Raw genomic sequence first — 22,861 nt, 5'->3', positions numbered from 1 at the left:
AGAATACAACACCTCACCACCAGCCAACCGATAACTCACCCCCCAGCCCGACCAAGCACCAACCCATACCTCCTCCAACCCTGCAGTCTCCCAGCCCTTCCGGCTAACTCCCAGTTACCTCCTGGGCATGACGTGCTGTGCTATGGAATACCTCTTTGGTCAGTTTGGGTCAGGTGTCCTGTCTCTGCTTCCACCCGGCTTCCCCTCCTCCCTGGCAGAGCATGAGGCTCACAAAGTCCTTGGCCAAACCAAAACATCGCTATCAGCTCTGTTCCCAGGCTGAAAGTCAAAACACTACACTGCACCAGCTACCAGGAAGGGGAAAAATGACTGCTACTGCTGAACCCACGACAGCTCTGTAATTCCTGGTTTTGCTATGTGATTTATTTTGCCTTGAGTGGAAAGTATTCAAAGCAGAGTTGTGCTGCTGAGATGCTTCACCAGAGACAGCCCTGCCGAAGGGGGCAGAACATCGGTTCCAAGCTTGTACCAGAGCTGCATCCTCCTACTACAGGTCTTTCACCTCAAAAGAAGAGGATCTAACCAGCAAGATGATTTCAGGTACAGTAACAGTGTCCAGAACCTCCCAATGCTGCGGGGCAGAGGCTGCATCCCCACTGCTGCCACTCCATTGCAGTGTCATGGGGCTGGGAGCCAGCATGAAGCCCCCTGGAGAGCTGGTGATGAGCACCAGTGCTCACAGCCACGATGCCCATCAGTGCAGGAAACCCCCCAGTACTCTGCCCTGCTTTGGGATCTACAGCAAGGAGGAGGATGGGGTGGTCCTTAAAACCTCATCAAGGAAAGACCCAATCCTTGTCCTCAGGGAAGTGATGTGGACTTCAGTTTGCTCCTGTTCTCCCCATAGTAGGTGCTTGGAGATGGGAATGGATCCCCCAGTCCTGTCAGGGTCCCTCTGTTGAGGATGGAGCAGCGTCAGTGAAGAGCCAGGGATGGGGAAGACACCGCTCACTTGTTCCACTGCTGGAAAAAGGTAAGAGAAGCTCAGCTGGTTCTGTGGGCTCAGGGGATAAATTACTCAGCACCACCAGAGCTCAGCCCACACAGCTTTAACAGGGAGAAGGGTTATTTCCTTTTGCTTTCTAGAAGTTTTGTTGCTGTTTCTGTTTAGACAGCAGCCAGCCTGCACCTCATATTGCTGAAAGCTTGGAGACATTCCCCATGCTCCAGCAATACAAGGGCTACATGCGGAGATGATCCATGGAGGTGTTCAGAGGCATCACCCTTCCCCTGGCGGCATTAAGCTGAATAGAGCTTTCTCTCCTTACAAGCCACAACCTTTTCAGTCCCTGGATTTAGAAAACCCCACAGAAAACTGCAGGCAAACTTCAGTTGTGATCAAGTGCTGAGGAATGAAGAAGTGAGTTGAGGAAGTTTGGCTTGTGACTTGAAACATAAGCAGAGGAAGGGCAGGAAGCCCCATCACCACTGGAAGGGCTGTAGGCTGGGAACACTTGTATAGTGTCAGGAGTCTGAGCAGAGTCGTTCAGTTGAAGAGAAATTAGAACAGAAACAGTGTGCATTCAGAGTCATGTCTTGGGTGTGAAGCTCCAAACGTTAAAGAAGCTTCGTAAAAGGAGTAGACCAAAAGGGTTGCTTTGCCAGTGCCTCTTGGAATATCGAGACATCGTGGATAACAGAGTGAGCTCCTGGATAACATCACCATTTGGAAAGTCACTGAACGCTAAGATTCAGCTCCCAGTTCACCACCACCAACCCCAACGTGCAAGAGCCCCTCGAGGGCTGGGGCGTTTTGAAACGGGTTTGGGCTGTGTTTCAGTTCCTGCAGCGCGCAGGCAGAGGGCGCCTGCGGAGCGGAGCAGAGGCAGCTCCGCATCCTCCTCCTGCGAGCTGGACGCTGTGAGGACCCCAGGACACGCAGAATCCATCCGGCTTTACTGGTCCAGCTGTTCTGGTTGGAGGAACGGCGCCGAGATGCAGCAGAGCCCCAGGTTGCGTAGTGTTGGCTGGGTATGTGATGTGGTCCATGGTGTGGGGCTCATCCTCTGCATCCCCAGGCACAGAAGCTGCAGGCGTGTCTTGACAGCAACAGAAGCAAGACACATCTCTGTCTCTGTGCCTCAGTTTCTGTGCCACACAAGGAATAGTCCAGCTGCTTTGTGTCACAAAACATCAGTAAAAGAGGGTGATAAATGGGCTTGGTTGTAAGCTGTAGCTGTAATGGAGAGATCTGCTTGCCTGATGGAGCATCAAACCACAGAAAGAGGGGAGATCTAAGATGAGATATTAGGAAGAAGTTCATAGACTGGTTTGTGTTAGAAGGGACCTTAAAGCTCATCTGCAGCCATGGCAGGGACCCCTTCGACTAGAGCAGGATGCTCCAAGCCCCTGTGTCCAACCTGGCCTTGAGCACTGCCAGGGATGGGGCAGCCGCAGCTTCTCTGGGCCTTCTCCCTGTCCCTGCTGCTCACATGCTGGTGATGCAGCCCCCGCACATGGGTGGTTCCTGGGCTGCAAGTGTACAAAATGAGGTCACCCTCCTCTTCTGCAGCACCAGCTCTGCTTGAGTCATGTCCAGGCACCCAAAGGAGCCTCTGCTAATCACCCTAAGAACAGCAGCTGGGATTAGGTGCTATTCCTAGAGGGACACAGCTAAAAGGGGCCGCAGGCAACGGAGCCAGCGCACCCTCGCTGGCACATCCCTATTTATAGACGACTGGATGAAGGAGTAAGTCCTGCCTTTCACTTCCAATTAACAACTCCCCTTTTCTTCATGGAGTAACTTCCACGTTCATTGTCCTTTAAGCACTTTGATTACCAGCTGAAATCCCAGTTTACGTTGCATTTTGCTGACCAGAATCCTCTGGTTCCTCTTTCTACAGAGTGCTCAGAGGCCAGGAAGGTTTTTTGCCAGTCCAAATCCAGTGTGTGTGGTTTAGAGGAGGCAGGATTTCTGTAGGAAAACTCCAATTCCAGGCATCAGATTTTACTTCTCCTCTTCAAACTGACCGACACCTCATTTAAGGAGGTAGTGGGGGGACTCACAGCCAAAGGTACTGCTTTACATGCATAATAATTGCAAACTAAGTTAAACCCCAGTATTTAATTGCATCCTATTGTTTAGATTGTAAATGGTTTAGTGTCTGGAAAGTACCATTTTGTTCTCTGTCTGTTTGCTTTGGAAATGCTTTTGTAACCATGTCAGTGATGGGTTTTTTTCAGCTAAATAAGCCCAGAGTGTTGTCTCCTCCTTAAATACATCTTTGTCCTTAAAGGAATACTGCCTTCCTGCAAACTTCCTACAAGGAAAAGCCTTTCCACCCAAGAAATACCTTGAATTTCCCCGTTACACCCCCTCCATGTGTGTGTCGTGGGATCCAGGGACCACATCAACCAGTGACTTGAGTGAGTCCAGCTCTGGAAATGGGTTGAGAATGAACCATTTGCTCCTAGCAATGGGCACCTTCAGGTCAGCACCAACAAACTCCCCTTCCTCTTGTGTCAGGAAAAGGGCAGGAACATCTCTAAGTATAGAGGAGGGGGGAAAACCAGCTCACTGCAGGCAGAAGGGAGCTGAAATCCATGCAGACGCTGACAAATAGAGGAGTTGCCTGGAAACAGTTGTGTCCTGTGATGAGTTTCCTCCTCTGGTTTTCATTAGTACAGAACCACTTCTTTACGTGTCCCTCTCCTGGGTGCAAGAACAGCATCCCAGGCCCTGGGCTGGTTTCTTATGGCTTGAGAGAATCCTGACCCTTTCCCTGTGCCTCAGGTCTTACTCTAAAGCAACACTGGTGGCTGAAACATCTTGTGCCACAGCATCCAGGGCTCCTGCTCTTGGCAAAGGAATAAGGTTTGGATGAGTTTCCATTTTTGAAGCCAAAAATGAGTTGGCTTTCCTATTAGCTTTGCTTGTCAACTGCCATTTAACCCTCTGCTTTTCTCCTTGGGCTACAGAAAGAACTTATCACACCACGAGTAAGCATGTCTGTCGTTCCTACTTCATTATCTGTCATGAGTAAATCTAGGTACCTCCATTTAAGTGCCTTGGGAACAATGTCTGCATCCATTCAGCTGCCCTGCAGTAAATCTGGTGGGTTCCTGCTGGAAAACGAGCACACTTCAGTAGGGGCAATGCTTTACTTCACCTCATTCTTTTGTCATAATCTGATTGTGTTTCCCTTTCAACAATAACAAGGGGAGAAAAAAGGGGGCGAATAAACAAGTAAAGGTGCTTTTGGGTCCAGAATCTTCTGCGGTTGTCTTATGGAAACCGTGCATGGATGTCAGTTATGTGCCTGGATATCTATGTGTATGGATGTCAGTTATGTGTATGGATATCTATGTGTATGGATGTCAGTTATGTGTATGGATATCTGTGTATGGATGTCAGTTATGTGTATGGATATCTATGTGTATGGATGTCAGTTATGTGTATGGATATCTATGTGTATGGATGTCAGTTATGTGTATGGAAATCTGTGTATGGATGTCAGTTATGTGTATGGATATCTATGTATGGATGTCAGTTATGTGTATGGATATCTGTGTATGGATGTCAGTTATGTGTATGGATATCTATGTGTATGGATGTCAGTTATGTGTATGGATATCTGTGCATGGATGTCAGTAGTGTGCCTGGATATCTATGTGCATGGATGTCGGTTACGTGTATGGATATCTGTGTATGGATGTCAGTTATGTGTATGGATATCTGTGTATGGATGTCAGTTATGTGCCTGGATATCTGTGCATGGATGTCAGTTATGTGTATGGATATCTGTGTATGGATGTCAGTTATGTGTATGGATATCTGTGTATGGATGTCAGTTATGTGTATGGATATCTATGTGTATGGATGTCAGTTATGTGTATGGATATCTGAGCATGGATGTCAGTTATGTGTATGGATATCTATGTGTATGGATGTCAGTTACGTGTATGGCTACATGTGCATGGATGTCGGTTACGTGTATGGATATCTGTGCATGGATGTCAGTTATGTGTATGGATATCTATGGATGTCAGTGTGATGTCTGTTATGTGTCAGTTATGTGATATGGATGTCAGTTATGTGTCTCGATATCTGTGTATGGATGTCAGTTATGTGTATGGATATCTGTGTATGGATGTCAGTTATGTGTATGGATATCTGTGTATGGATGTCAGTTATGTGTATGGATATCTGGATGTCAGTTATGTGTATGGATATCATGGATGTCAGTTATGTGTATGGATATCTGGATATCTGTATGGATGTCAGTTATGTGTATGGATATCTGTGTATGGATGTCAGTTATGTGTATGGATATCTGTGCATGGATGTCAGTTATGTGTATGGATATCTGTGCATGGATGTCAGTTATGTGTATGGATATCTGTGCATGGATGTCAGTTATGTGTATGGATATCTGTGTATGGATGTCAGTTATGTGTATGGATATCTATGTGTATGGATGTCAGTTATGTGTATGGATATCTGTGTATGGATGTCAGTTATGTGTATGGATATCTGTGTATGGATGTCAGTTATGTGTATGGATATCTGTGCATGGATGTCAGTTATGTGTATGGATATCTGTGTATGGATGTCAGTTATGTGTATGGATATCTGTGTATGGATGTCAGTTATGTGTATGGATATCTGTGTATGGATGTCAGTTATGTGTATGGATATCTGTGTATGGATGTCAGTTATGTGTATGGATATCTGTGTATGGATGTCAGTTATGTGTATGGATATCTGTGTATGGATGTCAGTTATGTGTATGGATATCTGTGCATGGATGTCAGTTATGTGTATGGGTATCTATGTGTATGGATGTCAGTTATGTGTATGGATATCTGTGCATGGATGTCAGTTATGTGTATGGATGTCATGTGTATGGACATCATGGATGTCATGTGTATGGATATCTGTGTATGGATATCTGTGTATGGATGTCAGTTATGTGTATGGATATCTGTGCATGGATGTCAGTTATGTGTATGGGTATCTATGTGTATGGATGTCAGTTATGTGTATCGATATCTGTGTATGGATGTCAGTTATGTGTATGGATATCTGTGTATGGATGTCAGTTATGTGTATGGATATCTGTGCATGGATGTCAGTTATGTGTATGGATATCTATGTGTATGGATGTCAGTTATGTGTATGGATATCTGTGTATGGATGTCAGTTATGTGCATGGATATCTATGTGCATGGATGTCAGTTATGTGTATGGATATCTGTGCATGGATGTCAGTTATGTGTATGGATATCTGTGTGTATGGATGTCAGTTATGTGTATCGATATCTGTGTATGGATGTCAGTTATGTGTATGGATATCTGTGTATGGATGTCAGTTATGTGTATCGATATCTGTGTATGGATGTCAGTTATGTGTATGGATATCTGTGCATGGATGTCAGTTATGTGTATGGATATCTGTGCATGGATGTCAGTTATGTGTATGGATATCTGTGCATGGATGTCAGTTATGTGTATGGATATCTGTGTGTATGGATGTCAGTTATGTGTATGGATATCTGTGTATGGATGTCAGTTATGTGTATGGATATCTGTGTATGGATGTCAGTTATGTGTATGGATATCTGTGCATGGATGTCAGTTATGTGTATGGATATCTGTGTATGGATGTCAGTTATGTGTATGGATATCTGTGCATGGATGTCAGTTATGTGCATGGGTATCTGTGCATGGATGTCAGTTATGTGCATGGGTATCTGTGCATGGATGTCAGTTATGTGTATGGATATCTGTGTATGGATGTCAGTTATGTGTATGGATGTGATGGATGTCAGTTATGTGTATGGATATCTGTGTATGGATGTCAGTTATGTGTATGGATATCTGTGTATGGATGTCATGGATGTCATGGATGTCAGTTATGTGTATGGATATTTATGTGTATGGATGTCATTTATGTGTATGGATATCTGTGCATGGATGTCAGTTATGTGTATGGATATCTATGTGTATGGATGTCAGTTATGTCTATGGATATCTGTGATATCTGTGTATGCATGTCAGTTATGTGTATGGATATCTATGTGTATGGATGTCAGTTATGTGCCTGGATATCTGTGCATGGATGTCAGTTATGTGTATGGATATCTGTGTATGGATGTCAGTTATGTGCATGGATATCTGTGCATGGATGTCAGTTATGTGTATGGATATCTGTGCATGGATGTCAGTTATGTGTATGGATATCTGTGTATGGATGTCAGTTATGTGCATGGATATCTGTGCATGGATGTCAGTTATGTGTATGGATATCTGTGTGTATGGATGTCAGTTATGTATCTATGTGTATGGATGTCAGTTATGTGTATGGATATCTGTGCATGGATGTCAGTTATGTGTATGGATATCTGTGCATGGATGTCAGTTATGTGTATGGATATCTGTGTATGGATGTCAGTTATGTGTATGGATATCTGTGTATGGATGTCAGTTATGTGTATGGATATCTATGTGTATGGATGTCAGTTACGTGTATGGATATCTGTGCATGGATGTCAGTTATGTGTATGGATATCTGTGTATGGATGTTAGTTATGTGTATGGATATCTATGTGTATGGATGTCAGTTACGTGTATGGATATCTGTGCATGGATGTCAGTTATGTGTATGGATATCTGTGTATGGATGTCAGTTATGTGTATGGATATCTATGTGTATGGATGTCAGTTACGTGTATGGATATCTGTGCATGGATGTCAGTTATGTGTATGGATATCTGTGTATGGATGTCAGTTACGTGTATGGATATCTATGTGTATGGATGTCAGTTATGTGTATGGATATCTATGTGTATGGATGTCAGTTATGTGTATGGATATCTGTGTATGGATGTCAGTTATGTGTATGGATATCTATGTGTATGGATGTCAGTTACGTGTATGGATATCTGTGCATGGATGTCAGTTATGTGTATGGATATCTGTGTATGGATGTCAGTTATGTGTATGGATATCTGTGTATGGATGTCAGTTATGTGTATGGATATCTGTGTATGGATGTCAGTTATGTGTATGGATATCTATGTGTATGGATGTCAGTTATGTGTATGGATATCTGTGTATGGATGTCAGTTATGTGCCTGGATATCTGTGCATGGATGTCAGTTATGTGTATGGATATCTGTGCATGGATGTCAGTTACGTGTATGGGTACCTGTGCATGGATGTCAGTTACGTGTATGGAGATCTGTGCATGGATGTCAGTTATGTGTATGGATATCTATGTGTATGGATGTCATTTATGTGTATGGATATCTATGTGTATGGATGTCAGTTACGTGTATGGATATCTGTGTATGAATGTCAGTTATGTGCCTGGTTATCTGTGCATGGATGTCAGTTATGTGTATGGATATCTATGTGTATGGATGCCAGTTATGTGCATGGATGCCAGTTATGTCAATTGGCCACTCCATAAGGTTTTGGGCAAACGTTGAGTGAGTTTTAAGGCAAGAAAAGCTCTTTCTTGCGGAGGCCTTTAAGAGTTGTCTTTGCAGATCAGTCCAGAGCTATCCCATTGAGCCCAAGTTAAGCCGAACAGACTTTGTGTCGGCAATCCTTGTGTTTTCTCATGGAATCATGGAGGGTTTGGGTTGGGAAGGACCTTAAAGCTCATCTAAAGCCACGGGCAGGGACCCCTTCCACTAGAGCAGGTTGCTCCAAGCCCCTGCGTCCAGCCTGGCCTTGAGCACTGCCAGGGTCATCATCCTGCGTTCCTCTCCACCAGTGAACTGGTTCAGCACCACTGGCTCAGCGGGGCTCTGCCTCACCTCACTTCTTCAGTGTCTCAGCACTGCTCACCATCTGCTGCTCTGCCTTTATCCCCCTCTCCTCCCATCCCTGATCCTCTTTGTGGCACTTCTTTATCCAGCGAGTCACCGCACGCTTTAACCTCCATCCCTGCAGCGCCGGGAAGCACCCCAACGGTGCTGCTGTGTCCCACTGCCGATGCCCCTGGAAGCGTTTCCAACCTGGTGGATTCAATGCTTCCTCCTTTGCACAAACACTGCAGCCGGGAAAGGGGAACAGAACCCCCCTGGGGGGCCGGGCGGCACAAACTGTTCTTTCTTTGCTGGCCCTTTCTCGTCCCGGCCACCATAAACAATCCTTTTGTGTGCGATACAAACAAGGCTGGGCGCTGGCGGGGAACAAAGGCGCGATTCAGGCCGGGATCAGCTGAACCCTGCGCATGATGCTGCTGCTCCCGGACCCCCAGCGCGGCCGGTCCCACCCAGGCCTGCAGCAGGGAGATGGGGCAGAGCAGCAAATGGGGCCGCAGGGATGCGCTGGCGGGGGGGGGCTGGAGCATCTCCTATGGACAAGGAGCTGGGTCTGGTTCGTAGAAGAGCAGAGTGAGGGGGCTCCCATCAGTGTACAGCGATAGCGCGAAGGTGGTGCCAGGAGGATGGTGCCAGGCTCTGCCCAGTGGTGCCCAGGGACAGGGCAAGGAGCAGCGGCCGTGAACTGAACCACACCAAGCACCACGTCACCACGAGAAGAGCTCAGTGCTGAGAGTGCAGAGCCCTGGCCCAGCCTGCCCAGGGGGTGCTGGGGGCTCCATCCCAAAGCCCCATGGACACACTCCCCCAGGGTTCAGTGACACCCCCAAGCCGTGGAGCCCCATTGGGATCTCCCAGCACATCCCACAGCGAAGGCACCGGCACCACGGGCTCCTCGCACTGGGCACTGAGGAGCTCCACACTGGGGGCTCAAGCACAATGCAGGGGGGTTCAGGCCCCACACTGGGGGGGTTCATGGCTCACTTTGGGGTCTCAGAGCACAAAAAGGGGGTTTCATGCCCCACACAGGAGGCTCAGGCTCCCCATTGGGAGGGTTCAGGCTCCCCACTGGGAGGGTTCAGGCCCCACATTGGGAGGTTCAGGTCCCACATTGGGAAGGTTCAAGCCCCACACTGGGGGGGTTCAAGCCCCACATTGGGGGGGTTCAAGTCCCACATTAGGAAGGTTCAAGCCCCACACTGGGGGGGGGTTCAAGCCCCCCTTTGGGGGATTCAGACCCCACATTGGGGGGTTGAAGCCTCACATTTGGGGGTCCAGGTCTCACACTGGGGGGTTTCAAGCCCCACATTGGAGGGTTCAGGCCCCACACTGGGACGGTTCAGGACCCACATTGGGGGGTTCAGGCCCCACACTGGGGGGTTCAGGCCCCACATTGGAACAGTTCAGGACCCACATTGGGGGGTTCAGGCCCCACACTGGGGGGTTCCGGCCCCACACTGGGATGGTTTAAGCCCCACATTGGGGGGTTCAGGCCCCACACTGGGGGGTTCAGGCCCCACATTGGAGGTTCCAGGCCCCACACTGGAGGTTCCAGACCCCACATTGGAGGTTCCAGGCCCCACACTGGGGGGTTCAGGCCCCACATTGGAGGTTCCAGGCCCCACACTGGGGGGTTCAGGCCCCACATTGGAGGCTCCAGGCCCCACATTGGAGGTTCCAGGCCCCACACTGGAGGTTCCAGGCCCCACATTGGAGGTTCCAAGCCCCACACTGGGGGGTTCAGGCCCCACCGGGGCTCGCTCCGCTGCGCCGTCACGGCCCGGCCGCACGGGGGCGCTCTCCCCCTCCTTTCCTGCGCAGGCTCCGTGGAGCGGCCGGGGGCAGGGGGCGTGGCCGCAGCTCCGCACGCCATTGGCCACGCGCAGCCGGGAGGGGCGGGGCCGGGCGGCCGCGTGCGCCCGCCAAAGCGTTCCGGGCGGGAACGGGGGCGGTGCCGCGTGTCCCCGGCCCCCCCCCCCCCTTCCACCCCCCCCCGGGCGGCGGCGGCGGGGCCCGGAGCGCGGCCGCGCCATGGAGCCCAGCGCAGGTAACGCCGCGATCGCGCCCTGTGGGCCCCGAGAAGGGAGCGCGGCCCCGGGGGGAGCCCGGCGGGGTCAGCGCAGCGGGCGGGGGTAACGCGGGGCCCAGCCCCGGCCCTCCGGGCACTTCCCGGTGCGGTCGCCGTCTGTGACCGGGGATCCATGGGGCTCCCCGGGCTGCGCCGAGGGGATGGGGCCGGGCCCGGGCCCCTTTGGGCTCCACAGCGGCGGCTCCGGAGCTGCCCGGTCCGGGCGGCGGGGGGGAAAGGGCAGTTCCTGGGCCGGGTAACGCCGGGGGCGCCGCGGCCCCGGAGCGCTTTCGCCGTGGGTGCGGAGCCCGGCGGTGACTCAGGGGCCGGGGCAGCTCCGCAGTCCCCGCTTCAGGGAACGGCTCTGCCCCGTCCTGGGAGTCGCTGACGCAGGGAGCGCGGTAACGGGCGCGGGCCGGGGCCTCCCGGGTCACCGTGAGCCGGGCGGGGCTGCGTTTGCAGCGCCCGGGGGGGCTCAGCCTCCGGTTGCGGGGAGAGCGAAGGCGCCGTGGTCGGGTTGAAAGGGGCGGAGAAGCGGAGCTTGGTTGGAGTTGTGTGGATCCGCCAGTGCAGGGGCTCGGCTCTTCACAGAACCGTGGAAGGGTTCGGGTTGAAGGGAGCTGGAAGCTCGTCCAAAGCCATGGCAGGGACCCCTTCCACCGGAGCAGGATGCTCCAAGCCCTGTGTCCAACCTGGCCTTGAGCACTGCCAGGGATGGGGCAGCCACAGCTTCTCTGGGCACCCTGTGCCAGCGCCTCAGCACCCTCCCAGGGAAGAGCTTCTGCCTAAGAGCTCAGCTCGGTCTCCCCTCTGGCAGGTTAAAGCCATTCCCCTTGTCCTGTCCCTGCATCCCTTGTCCCAGGCCCCTCTCCAGCTTTCCTGCAGCCCCTTTAGGCACTGGAGCTGCTCTAAGCTCTTGCCTTCATGCAGCAGAGGGGAGCATCCCCCCCATGTCCTGCTCATGCTCTGGGGGTGCAGCCCAGCACACAGGATCCATGTCAGGGTTTGAGCCATTGTTCTGCCTTCGGGATGGATCAGGAAATTGCTTTGTAATTTAGCCTGAAAAGCACAAAAAGAGGAATTGATGCGTGAGTGATGATGAGGATATGGGAAGAGCCTTGGACGTGATGAAGCTGCTGTGTTTGTGTTGGAGGGTTTTCTATGGCTTGGAGGCTGCCGCCGTGTTCATCATCGCAAGGTTTAGGCTGATCTGGGTCTTGGAAGGGGCAGGGTTGTATTTGGAGCAAAGGGAAGCAGGTGATTGCGGCTCCGCAATAGGGTCAAGTTTTATTTAGCAGCAGTTAAACACATGAAAACCATCCCGGTTTTATAAACTTCCCTGTGCCTCTTGCTTAACCGTTGCTTCGCTCGTGCCCTGCCTCTTGAGCAGCAGCGGGTGTTTAAATGCACCTCTTCCCTGCTGGGAAGCCTCCCTTCGCTGGGATGCCATCGCTGTCCCGAAGCAGCCCAGGGCACACTGAAAGGCTTCCGAGCTCGGCTTTGAGGCTGGCGCTTCCCAAGGTGGTCAAAGAGCTGCTTGTGCCAAGCGGGAGATGCTGGAGCCTGACCATGGGCTGCGAATATCCCTCCTTTAGTGGGCTGGATTCCTCCTTGCAGGGCGAGTAAAGACACTGGGGCAGGCAAAGTTGTGTAGCTGGAAAAGCTGAGCCTGATGGCTGGAATTGTCTGCATCAGGTCACGCACGATGCCTGGGTTCTTCTCCATGGAACCATGGAATGGTGTGGGTTGGAAGGGGCCTTAAAGCTCATCCAAAGCCATGGGCAGGGACCCCTTCTACCGGGGCAGGATGCTCCAAGCCCCATCCAGCCTGGCCTTGAGCGCTGCCAGGGACGGGGCAGCCACAGCTCCCCTGTGTCCCACCACCCTCCCAGGGAAGAGCTCCCTCAGCTCGGACTCTTTTCCTCGTGCCCTGGATGAAGCGGAGCCGCTCGCTCCGTGCCCACCTCGCACAGCACCTAAGTGGGAGCTCAGCGCCGGGGAGGAAGGTATTAGGTCAGGTCAGGCTCCGCGCTAATCCCGGCTCTGTTTTGGCTCTTCTCGCCTGCGTTAGGTAACCTGCAGTGTCAGGTCAGGGGTGCTGGATGGGGGCAGCACCCCGGCGAGGAGGAGCAGGAAGGGAGGAACCTCCGTTGGGGTCCTTCAGGTCCGGCTGGCTTGGAGCCCATCAGGTTTGCTCGGAGCCGTTGTGATGAGGCTGGGGAAGTGAAGGGCTTGATGATGGCACCTCTGGCTTGCACCATGGGGCAGGGTTTGGTGCCCGTCTGGAGGGGGTCAGTCCGGCTCCCTCTGTGGGTTCCCGGGTGGATGTGTGGTGCTGGAGTTCAGTGGGTCACATCCTGCTGCCTTGGGGGGGGCTGCCTCCAAGTGGAGCTTTGCAGAGCAAGGAGGGGGATACAGGGCAGCAAAAGCTCCGGCAGGAGCAGGTCTCTGGATCTTGGCACCTCGGTTCCCATCTGAAGGCGCCCATTGGAGGCTCCCACTCGGAGGCCCCCCAGGTCCTTTCTGCCCCTGGAGCTGGTGGAGGTGCCCGGCCAAGGTCGGGCGTTGACTTTGTGCTGCTGGATGGAGCCTGGAGCCTGGCTCAGGTGCTGCCCTCCTCAGCAGCCACAGGGAAGAGCCAGTGCAGTTCAATGCTCCTAAAATCCTTCTGGAAACACCTCTTTAAGCGTAGCAAAGGGCGCTGGATACAGGGAACCCACATCCCCTTTCATGATGAGTTCTGGCTTTAACCTTGTTGTGTTCTCCATGATCCCCTTGGTTTAGCATTCCAATGAAAGCCCCTCAGAGTGATGATCCTGGAGCTGACATCCGTCATTCCCGTCCTGTGGCTTGGGTTTGTTTCCAGGGGAATGCCTGTTGAGGTAAATGTGTTGGGTGACTTCCCCTTCCTCGTGCCCCGGGAGGCACAAGGGATGAAGCTGAGCACATTTCCTTGTTGGACCTTGCTTCCTCTTCACCTCCTCCCTCGGTCTCTCCGTTTGCCTGATGGAGCCGGGGCAGGGAGGTTCCTGCAGCAGCCATGGAGGATGCGGATGCTCTGAGGCTCTGCTTCTGCTGAGCTCCTCCCAACCTCCTCGGGTCTGCCCCGGTGTTGGGTTATCCTGTGGAGAGGAGCGAGGCAGGGAGGTTCACGTGGCTTTGGTGTGTTCCTTCTGCCTTCGATCACGGAATGGTTCAGGTTGGAAGGGAGCTTAAAGCTCAGCACCCTCCCAGGGAAGAGCTTCTGCCTGAGCTCATCTCAGTCTCCCCTCGGGCAGGTTAAAGCCATTCCCCTTGGCCTGTCCCTCCATCCCTTGTCCCAGGCCCCTCTCCAGGTTTCCTGGAGCCCCTTTAGGAGCTGCTCTGAGGTCTCCCCTTCCCGCAGCAGAGGGGCAGGATCCCCCCCAAGCTGCTGCTCATGCTCTGGGGGTGCTCCCAGCACAGGGGGAGTTCTGGGCTCAGGCGCTTGCTGAAGCCAGGTCATGGGGAGCCCAAGTCCTTCTCCTCCCTTCCTCCAGCCTCCACCCATCCTGTGCTCGTGTTTTAGGTGCGCTTTTGGCATCAAGTGTTTCCATTTCTGTTACTCAGGTTTTCCTTGTGCAGGGGTTAACTAAACCCGGCCCCATCCCAAAGGCTGGGTCTCGTGGCCGGTGCTTTCCCGGCCGGGTGGATGCAGGTCTGTGTGGATGGAGGATCCCCGCGGCGCTCCGGGATGCAGGGCTTTCACTCTCTGCTCCGTGGGTGTGGTGACCAAGCGAGAAACCCTGTTTGTGTAAGGCTCAGCCTTGTTCCAGTTGGGAGCAAGGTGTGACTCACGGCTCCGGGTAATCTCCCCTCTGCTTGCTCCATGGGAAACGTCGCGGTGCTCCGGCCCTGCGAGCTGGGGGAAGCTGTTACAGACCCGTGGATGGGTGTGGGTGGGGAGGGACCTTAAAGCTCATCTAAAGCCCTGGACAGGGACCCTTTCCACTGGAGCAGCTTGCTCCAAGCCCCATTGAACGCTGCCAGGGATGGGGCAGCCACAGCTTCCCTGTGCCAGCGCCTCAGCACCACTGACTAACACAGGCTCAAAGCTGGAAGGTTACAGACAAATCAGTGCCCACCTTGAGGTGTTTGTAACAAAGGTGAAGCCATGGGCTGTTGGTTAAGTCCACAGCAGCAAGGAGAGGAGAGGAGAGGAGGAAGGGGCCATGAGCTGCTTGCCACGCATGGAGGAGCCAGGAGGGAGCAGTGCGATGGCTGCCAGCCCCCCAGGTCTTGCTCAGAGCTTCCAGCAAATGGTTTCAGGCTGATTCACTGGGGTTTGGGGTTTGTGTTGTCCTGTCCAGAGGGGAGGAGCGAGTTCATCGCTGCTGGAAGCACTTCACCCCGTTCCGCTGTCATGCCCCAACACGCTGCCATACCGGGTCCTCCCGAGCTGGAAGGAACCAGCCCTCAGCAGTGGCTAACGAAGGAGATGCTTCCACCATGAGAAAGCCTTTGCAGGCAGCGCAGGGTCTCGTACCAGAAAGCTCACCCTGAGAGATGCTGGTGCTGCCTCAACAAGTCCCCAGGCTCGCCTCGGGAACCAGGAGTCAAGCCCAGAGCCAGGCTCTTGGAGGTGCCGGGAGGGTGCCTGGATCTCAGACTAAAACCAAGGCAGCCGGAGGTGTCCTTCACCCTGGCCATCCTCTTCCTGCTCACTCGAGGGGCTGGACACAGCAACTGCATCAGGAAAGTTCAGTTTCAGCCCAAGGGAACCGCTTCACTTGGTGTCAGAAGCCCTTGTGCAGCCTCACTTGGTCTTAAACTCTGGCTTTTAAGTCAGTGTTGCACAGGACACCAGCAGCGAGAGGACTTTCGTCATCAAGCGCATGCAAATACTCCCCTTGCACCACGTGTGTTCCATGGGCTTCCTGCTGCTTCTGCCAGCTGGACAGACTGAGAGCTGGGCTGGGGCAGCCTGGAGAAGAGAAGGCTCCTGAAGGGGAGACCTGAGAGCAGCTCCAGTGCCTGAAGGGGCTGCAGGAAACCTGGAGAGGGGCTTGGGACAAGGGATGCAGGGACAGGCCAAGGGGAATGGCTTTAACCTGCCAGGGGTTTGCTGCCCAGGACTCACCTATCTCCTGCCTCCTGCAACTCCTTCCAGTGTCTCATCAGGGTGAGGCTTAAGGAAGCTTTGGACAGCATTTTACAAGCATTAGCTAAGGAAATGTTGTGACATCCCTGCGGGGTCGGGGGTTTTACCTTGCCCGTTTCCATCCATGCAGGCACCAGAATGGTGTTGCTTTTGCACCGAGGTTTGTGATGATGGCCAGCCCTTGAGGCTGACATTGCAGCAGCCTGCTCGGCAAACATCGCCATTCCCAGAGGTTTGGGAGTGTCGACGTTATCCCGTGCCTGCGGGGGACAGCCAGTGGAAGCGTGAGATGATGTAAAGAGGCTTCTGGGGATTGGAGCATCCTGAAAGCTGAGCGGCTTTCAGGCCAGCTGAGGCGGTGGATGTGGTGAAGGTGCTGCTGGTGGCCTGCTCATGGTGATGCCTGGAGCTTGCGTTTAACAAGGGTGTTTCGAGAGGAGGAGAAGCTGCAGTAGGGTGAAGGTGGGTTCCACGCTGAGCTTTAGCTCATTTCTTACCTTTATGGCACTTGGTGGCAGATTGGAGTCGTGTTCAAAGCCAGGTTGGAATGGGCTTGGAGCAGCGTGCTCCGAGGCAGGGGTTTGGAACTGGAGGAGCTTTAAGGTCCCTTCCAACACAAACCATGCCGTAACTGTGATGTGAAAGGAGCGCGGGTGCTGGCGCTTGGGACAAGGGAGAGGAAAGGTCAGCCCTGCGAAACCCCGCTCCGTGGGGATGGTGACACAGCAGATCCCGGGGGGAAGCGTGGTGCCGGGAGCTGAAAGGTGCCAGTGTTCCCTGCACGGCGGGGGTTGCTTGCCCCGGGAGCACCGGTGGCGGCTCAGCCCCGTGTCTCACCCGCATAGCTCAGCCCTTGCATCACGGCAGAGGCGTTGCTGGGCTCGGAGATTCCTGAGGGCCGAGGACATTGGGGTTCCTGCAGGCAGGAGTCACGCTCGGTTCACAGCAGCCCGGGCTCCGCTGTTGGCTCCAGGGCTTGGGCAGTGCCTGCCCGTGGACGGCTCCGAGCTGCTGGTGCTGCCGAGACCAGGAGCAGGTTTGTTTGCTCTTGAGCTTCTCCTCTTGGCAGGACATGGGGCGATGGGTTCAGACTAGGACAGGGGAGGTTGGGGTTGGAGAGAAGGAAGAAGTGAAGGTGGTGGGGAACTGGAATGGGTTGAACGGAGAAGCTGTGGCTGCCGCATCCCTGGCAGCGTTCAAGGTTGGATGGGGCTTGGAGCATCCTGCTCTAGTGGAAGAGGTCCCTGCCTGTGCCTTCAGATGAGCTTTAAGGTCCCTTCCATGCTGGAGCAAACCCCATCAGCTCATAAACTCCTGCGGCTCCAAAGGTTTTCCCCTTTGGAAACAAGTCTTTGGTGAATTGTGGTTCCTGGTGGAGGGCAGCTCCTTGCAGGAGGTTGTGACGAGATGGATCATCCTCATCTGGGCTGGTTCATCCGCCACACCGTGGTTCATCCACCGTCCCTGCGTTCAGCCTCCCACCAGCACAGGGCCTCCACAGTGAGATCTGAGTGATCCACGGGAAGGAAGACGTGGAGAAAAGGAAAGGAGGAGATCAGGAAGAGCACAGCTCCATGGGGAGCTAGCTGGAAGGAGGGACCTGAGTTACCATGCCAAGAGCATGAGGATTACAACCAAGGACCTGAAGCCTTTATTCTGCAGTGACCAATCCAATGGATTGTTCCCTTGAAATCGGGGTTTTCCAGGTTTTAAAGCGGAGGGAGAGGGAAGGAATGCACCGGTTTGGTTGCAGGGAGATGGCTGAAATGGGATAACTTCTGTCCGCAGGGAAGCTGGTGATGGGGCCGGGAGTACATCTTGTATCATCCCCCTTCCCCAAACACGCAGCATTCCATGTAAACAGCCGCTGCCGCTCCACGGTGTCCGTGCCAAAGAGTTTTAGTGCTGGGGTGGGATAACAATGTGCAATTGTGTGATTCCCACCAGCGGGGTTGCTCAGATAGCAGCCTCTTCCCAGACACTGCTGGAAGGAGGCACCCGCTTCCCCACACAGCTCCTGTGGTCCTCGGTGGGATTTGGGGGCTGTTCGTGCGTGTGAGGCCAATCCCAGGTGTAAAAGCTCCTGATTCCCAGCAGAGAGCCGCATTCCCAGCTTTCAGTGTGGGATGTTGCACCCATTGAGGTGCTGGAGAAGGGCACCGGAGCTGGTGCAGGGCCTGCAGCACAAGTGATGGGGAACGGCTGAGGGATCTGGGAGGGTCAGGTGGAGAAGAGAGGGCTCAGGGGGGACCTGATGGCTCCCTACAAGTGCCTGACAGGAGGATCGAGCCAGGAGGGGCTGAGCTCTGCTCCCAAGGAACAAGGGATGGGACAAGAGGAAACGGCCTCAAGCTGCACCAGGGCAGGGTTAGATGGAGCTGAGGAACAATTCCTGCCCCAGGGGGAACTTGGAAGGAGATTGGGAGCGTGTGTTCAAGGCCAGGATGGACAGAGGGGCTTGGAGCATCCTGCTCCAGTGGAATGGGTCCCTGCCCGTGGCAGGGGTTGGACTGGAGGAGCTTTAAAGTCCCTTCAACCCAAACCATTCCAGGATTGTGCTGCAGTGAGCTTCCAGTTAGGAGCTGTTCCTTGTTTCCATACACCTTGCTGGTGGTGAGAGGATGCAAACGTGTGGCTTCCAGTGAGGGCTGTTCCCTATGGTGGTGATGGGGCGAGAGCAGGAATTCCCTGCCCAGTTCTGCTGTCTGAAATGCCCTGGGTTTAGGCTCTAACAATGCTGAAGAATGGCATTGAACCAAGAAAGCCAGGAAATTCCGGATTAAAGCATGGCTGTTTGACTTGCTTGGGCTCCGGGAGTTGTGCCGTTAGGGAGCTTTGCCCGTCTTCAGCAATGGTCCTGAAAAGAGGCAGTTTATGGCACCAGGAGCTTTGCCCATCAGGAATAACCCCGGAAAGAGACCTTTTACCCCGGGACTCCAGGAAAACAAAGAGGTTTCTTCCTCTTCCACCTGGCAGCGCCAGTTCCCCTCCCACCCTCAGCAGGGCACCGCCTCCTCAACCCCTTCCTTCAGCTAGGGATGAGTTGTTTTTCCAGCAGCTTTTGGTTCCTTGAGAGTGGAATTTTGCTCCCAGTCCTTGATGTGCAATAAACCCAAGCTCCTGGAGAGCTCCTTGCCCGTTCCTGGCTCCGGCTGTGCCTTGAGGAATGCAGAAAATCAGGATTTGGATGGCCAGCAGGAGCACACACCTCAGCATCGCAGCTCCTTCTGATTCAAACTCCAGGCTCACGTAATATCCATGAGCCAGGCTGGGTTTGGGAAGCAGATCCTGAGTGGTGCATTCCTTTCTTCCTGCACCTGGGGGGTTATTGCCTATAAAGGGGCTTTGGATGCAGGGACAGGCCAAGGGGAATGGCTTTAACCTCCTGAGGGGAGGCTGAGATGAGCTCTCGGGCAGAAGCTCTTCCCTGGGAGGGTGCTGAGGCGCTGGCACAGGGTGCCCAGGGAAGCTGTGGCTGCCCCAAGGCCAGGTTGGACACAGGGGCTTGGAGCATCCTGCTCCAGTGGAAGGGGTCCCTCCCCGTGGCAGGGGTTGGAGCTGGAGGAGCTTTAAGGTCCCTTCCAGCCCGAACCATTCCAGGATTCTGTGTTAGGCAGCATCTGTTAATTCCACCATCTGGGGCTTTTATTCTGCTCTGATTTTGGGGTGCTCAGCGGAGCCCGCCCATGCGCTCTGCAAAGGTGAAAGAGAAGCTTCCTGCTGTCTCCCTGCTTCCAAAGAAACTCCTTTCTTTTCCTTGCTACTTTCCCATCATTTTGGAAATAAAAGCTTCAACACCTTTGAAATGAGGAAGAAAACCCTGAATTTGCTAAGCCCTTGCTGTACCCAGCAGCATCAGCATCATGACAGCCCCTTCATGCAGGGAGAAAGCAGCACAAACTGTGGTTGTCCTCCCAGTTAGCCATTGTTGAAGTCCTAAATCCCAAGTGATTTTAGGGAAGGGGGGTATTTCCCTTGCCATCAGGTGGCTCAGCTCCTGCCCGGCCTGCCTGGTGGGTTTATGCTTTGCAATGTGAGCTACAGGCGCTGTTGGTTTCATTCCTAGATTGATGCCGAGGTGCTGATCCGGGCGCTGCCGACCCCAAGCTGCCGGGAGGGATCCATGAGCCACGACCTCGGCTATGGACATCGTCCTGTCGGATTTTGTTCGCTCAACGGGGGCAGAGCCAGGGCTGGCCAGAGACCTCCTCGAAGGTAAATGGGGCTGGGAAGGGAAGCAGGGAGAAGGCAGGCGGTGGCTGATGGGAAGGACAAAGGCGTTGGGAGAGGTGTGGGAGCTGCCCGTGGTTGGGAATGTGGTGCTGGAGCTGTTAGAGCTGTGCCCTCAGCAGCGTGGCTGCTCACGCTCAACCTTGGCTTCTTGTTACACATCCACCAGGGAATGAATTTTACGTGGTTGGAAGGAGAACGCATCAGCCCGGAGCGCCCTGTCCTTCCCTCCATCCTCTCCCTTCGCATGTGTTTGATGCAGGAGGCAAAAATGAGGGTTTCTGTTTCTTTATAGCAGCAATACCTTCACAAGGGCTGAAGGAGCAGCACTAGGTGAAGGCTGCCGGTGTTTTGGAAGCAATATAGGGATAATTATACAGGCAAAACCATGCTTTTACTGGTATATCTTGTTCTGCTTGTGGCGGTGGTTTGATTGTGCCGATAGAAAGTGCTGTTTGGTGGGTGCCAGTGACCTCTCCTGGCAGAGCATCCCCTTAGAGCCCCGTTTACACCGGGGCTGGAGGCTGCTGCCAAGCAGGACCGGTGGGTTTAAGGTGATGGAGAGTGCTGAGATGCTCTGATGCTTCTTCCAAAGTACTGGGAAGTTGCTCACTCCTGATTGTGTTTAGCTGGAGGCTGCAGGTGCTTAATTTCCACCCTGTACTTAGTGATGGGAAGGGTAGAGGAGAAAGGACACCAGGTCTTAATGTTGGAGCTGTAAACCTGCTCGTGAGCGTTGCCTTTGGGTTCATGTGGACAGAAGGTGGTGAGTAAATACCGGAGTCTGTTGTAACGCTGGAGGACAGAAATGTTGCACAAGGAGCTCCCCATGAGCTGGCTTCAGTGTGAGCTGGGAGCCCAGAGCCCCTCGTGTGCTGGGCTGCACCCCCAGAGTGTGAGCTGCAGGGCAGGGAGAGGATTCTGCCCCACTGCTGCGTGAAGGGGAGACCTCAGAGCAGCTCCAGTGCCTAAAGGGGCTGCAGGAAACCTGGAGCGGGGCTTGGGACAAGGGATGCAGGGACAGGCCAAGGGGAATGGCTTTAACCTGCCCGAGGGGAGACTGAGCTGAGCTCTGAGGCAGAAGCTCTTCCCTGGGAGGGTGCTGAGGCGCTGGCACAGGGTGCCCAGAGAAGCTGTGGCTGCCCCATCCCTGGCAGTGCTCAAGGCCAGGTTGGACACAGGGCTTGGAGCATCCTGCTCCAGTGGAAGGGGTCCCTGTCCGTGGCTTTAAATGGGCTTTAAGTTCCCTTCCCACCCATACCATGCCATGATTCTATGATTTTGGGGCTTGGTTTTCCCACCTGGTAATTACAAAGCAAGCCCATGCTTGCTGGGTTTCTTCCCATCACCCCTTTTCTTGTATAATACAGGTCATGTTTGTCACTGATCCCAGCACCAGCTGATGCTCCCACGGCATCCGCACCAGCTCCCTGGTGCTGCCGCTCCGGATGCTGTAGCAAGAATGAAGTCAAGGTCCTGAAATCGTTGCTCAAATCCATGTTTTTAGGCACTTTGCTCCCCCTCCCTGTCTCAGCGCTTGCAGGATCCATGGGGAGCTTGTTCCTCTGTGGAGCTGCCATTGGCTGTGCTGGGCTCAGGGCTTCACCCTTTCACTTTGGCCGCTCCACGCAGGAATCTGGCACGCTGTGGGCTGTGGGCTGTGGTTTCCTGCTGGCTCCTGGGTTTAAGTTGCTTTGTTCCATCTCAGGGTTTCTAAGATTATCCTTTGGAAGGCACTCTGGGGCTGGTGATAGGAAAGGCTAAAGCAGATGCTGCTTTGAGCTCTCCCTCTCCTGCTCGCGCATGGGTGGATTATTTTGGCTCATTTCTGTGATGTGCTGCTGAGCTGGTGCTGTTTCTCCTGCAGCCTCGGTGGAGTTGACAGCTCCAGGGGTGGGAATGAGGGAAAACACGGAGATTTTCCTGGTTGGGTGGGTGTTAGCGAGAACAGTTGGATAAAAGAGATGTGGGAAGTGAATCACTCAGGTGTGGAGTTGGAGGGGGATATAGAATTGTGGGATGCTTTGTGGCAAGGGACCTTAAAGCTCATCTAAAGCCGCAGGCAGGGAGGCTTCCACTAGAGCAGCTTGCTCTGAGCCCTGTTCAACCTGGCCTTGGGCTCTGCTTCTTCAAATCATCCTGGGTTCTGGCAAGGAGAGCTAGAGCATCACATGGGAGACAGGCTCCCAGTCTCTCTGTGGTTGAACTTTGGCACATGGTGTCCCCAAGGAACATTGGGCTTCCTGCTGGAGGAGGGAACCTCCCTTTTCTCTCATCCAAGCCCCAGCAAAACCTGCTCTGTGCAACAAAAACCTCCCTGAACACCGTGAGCCACCTCTCTTGGCAAGGTCCTGCACATGGGTCAGGGTTAATCCCAGGCACAGCTACAGGCTGGGAGAGAAGTGATGCAGAGCAGCCTGAGGAGGAGGACTTGGGGGTCTTGGTCCATGAGAAGCCTCCCATAACCTGGCTACAGTGTGAGCTGGAGCCCAGAACCCCCCTGTGCTGGGCAGCATCACCAGGAGGTGAGCAGCAGGGCAGGGAGGGGATCCTGCCCCTCTGCTCTGCTCTGCTCTGGGAGACCCCCCTGCAGCACTGGGTGCAGCTCTGGTGTCCTCAGCATAAGGACATGGAGCTGCTGGAGCAAG

The 22,861-nt window shown here is 53.6% G+C and overlaps 1 protein-coding gene and 1 long non-coding RNA gene across 7 annotated transcripts in view; both read left to right on the top strand.

Annotated features, from left to right (window-relative positions):
* Positions 1-359: 359 nt before the first annotated feature.
* On the top strand, positions 360-4,216 carry LOC134170911 (uncharacterized). Of its 5 annotated transcripts, none has more exons than XR_009967406.1 (3): positions 360-561; positions 869-1,012; positions 1,605-4,216. It is a non-coding gene; the product is annotated as an uncharacterized LOC134170911 (long non-coding RNA). The 5 variants fall into 5 exon arrangements; XR_009967408.1 differs by having other exon boundaries at positions 360-1,012; positions 1,605-1,973; positions 2,534-4,216; XR_009967407.1 differs by having other exon boundaries at positions 360-1,012; positions 1,605-1,992; positions 2,534-4,216.
* Positions 4,217-10,792: 6,576 nt separating this feature from the next.
* The window catches only part of OTUD7B (OTU deubiquitinase 7B), a 30,835-nt gene continuing 18,766 nt past the window's right edge, over positions 10,793-22,861 (top strand). For both annotated transcript variants that reach the window (XM_062632698.1, XM_062632697.1), the window contains exons 1-2: positions 10,793-10,843; positions 20,050-20,198. In XM_062632698.1, the coding sequence (XP_062488682.1) occupies positions 20,126-20,198 (73 nt within the window). In that variant the 5' untranslated portion in view covers positions 10,793-10,843; positions 20,050-20,125. The remainder of the gene's footprint in view (positions 10,844-20,049; positions 20,199-22,861) is intronic.

The sequence above is a fragment of the Pezoporus occidentalis genome, unplaced genomic scaffold (assembly GCF_034315485.1).
Source record: "Pezoporus occidentalis ecotype Australia unplaced genomic scaffold, CSIRO_AGI_Poc_V1 ctg393, whole genome shotgun sequence".
NCBI lineage: Eukaryota > Metazoa > Chordata > Aves > Psittaciformes > Psittacidae > Pezoporus > Pezoporus occidentalis.
Note: the sequence above shows the minus strand (reverse complement) of the source record. Positions and strands in the feature narration are given on the sequence as shown.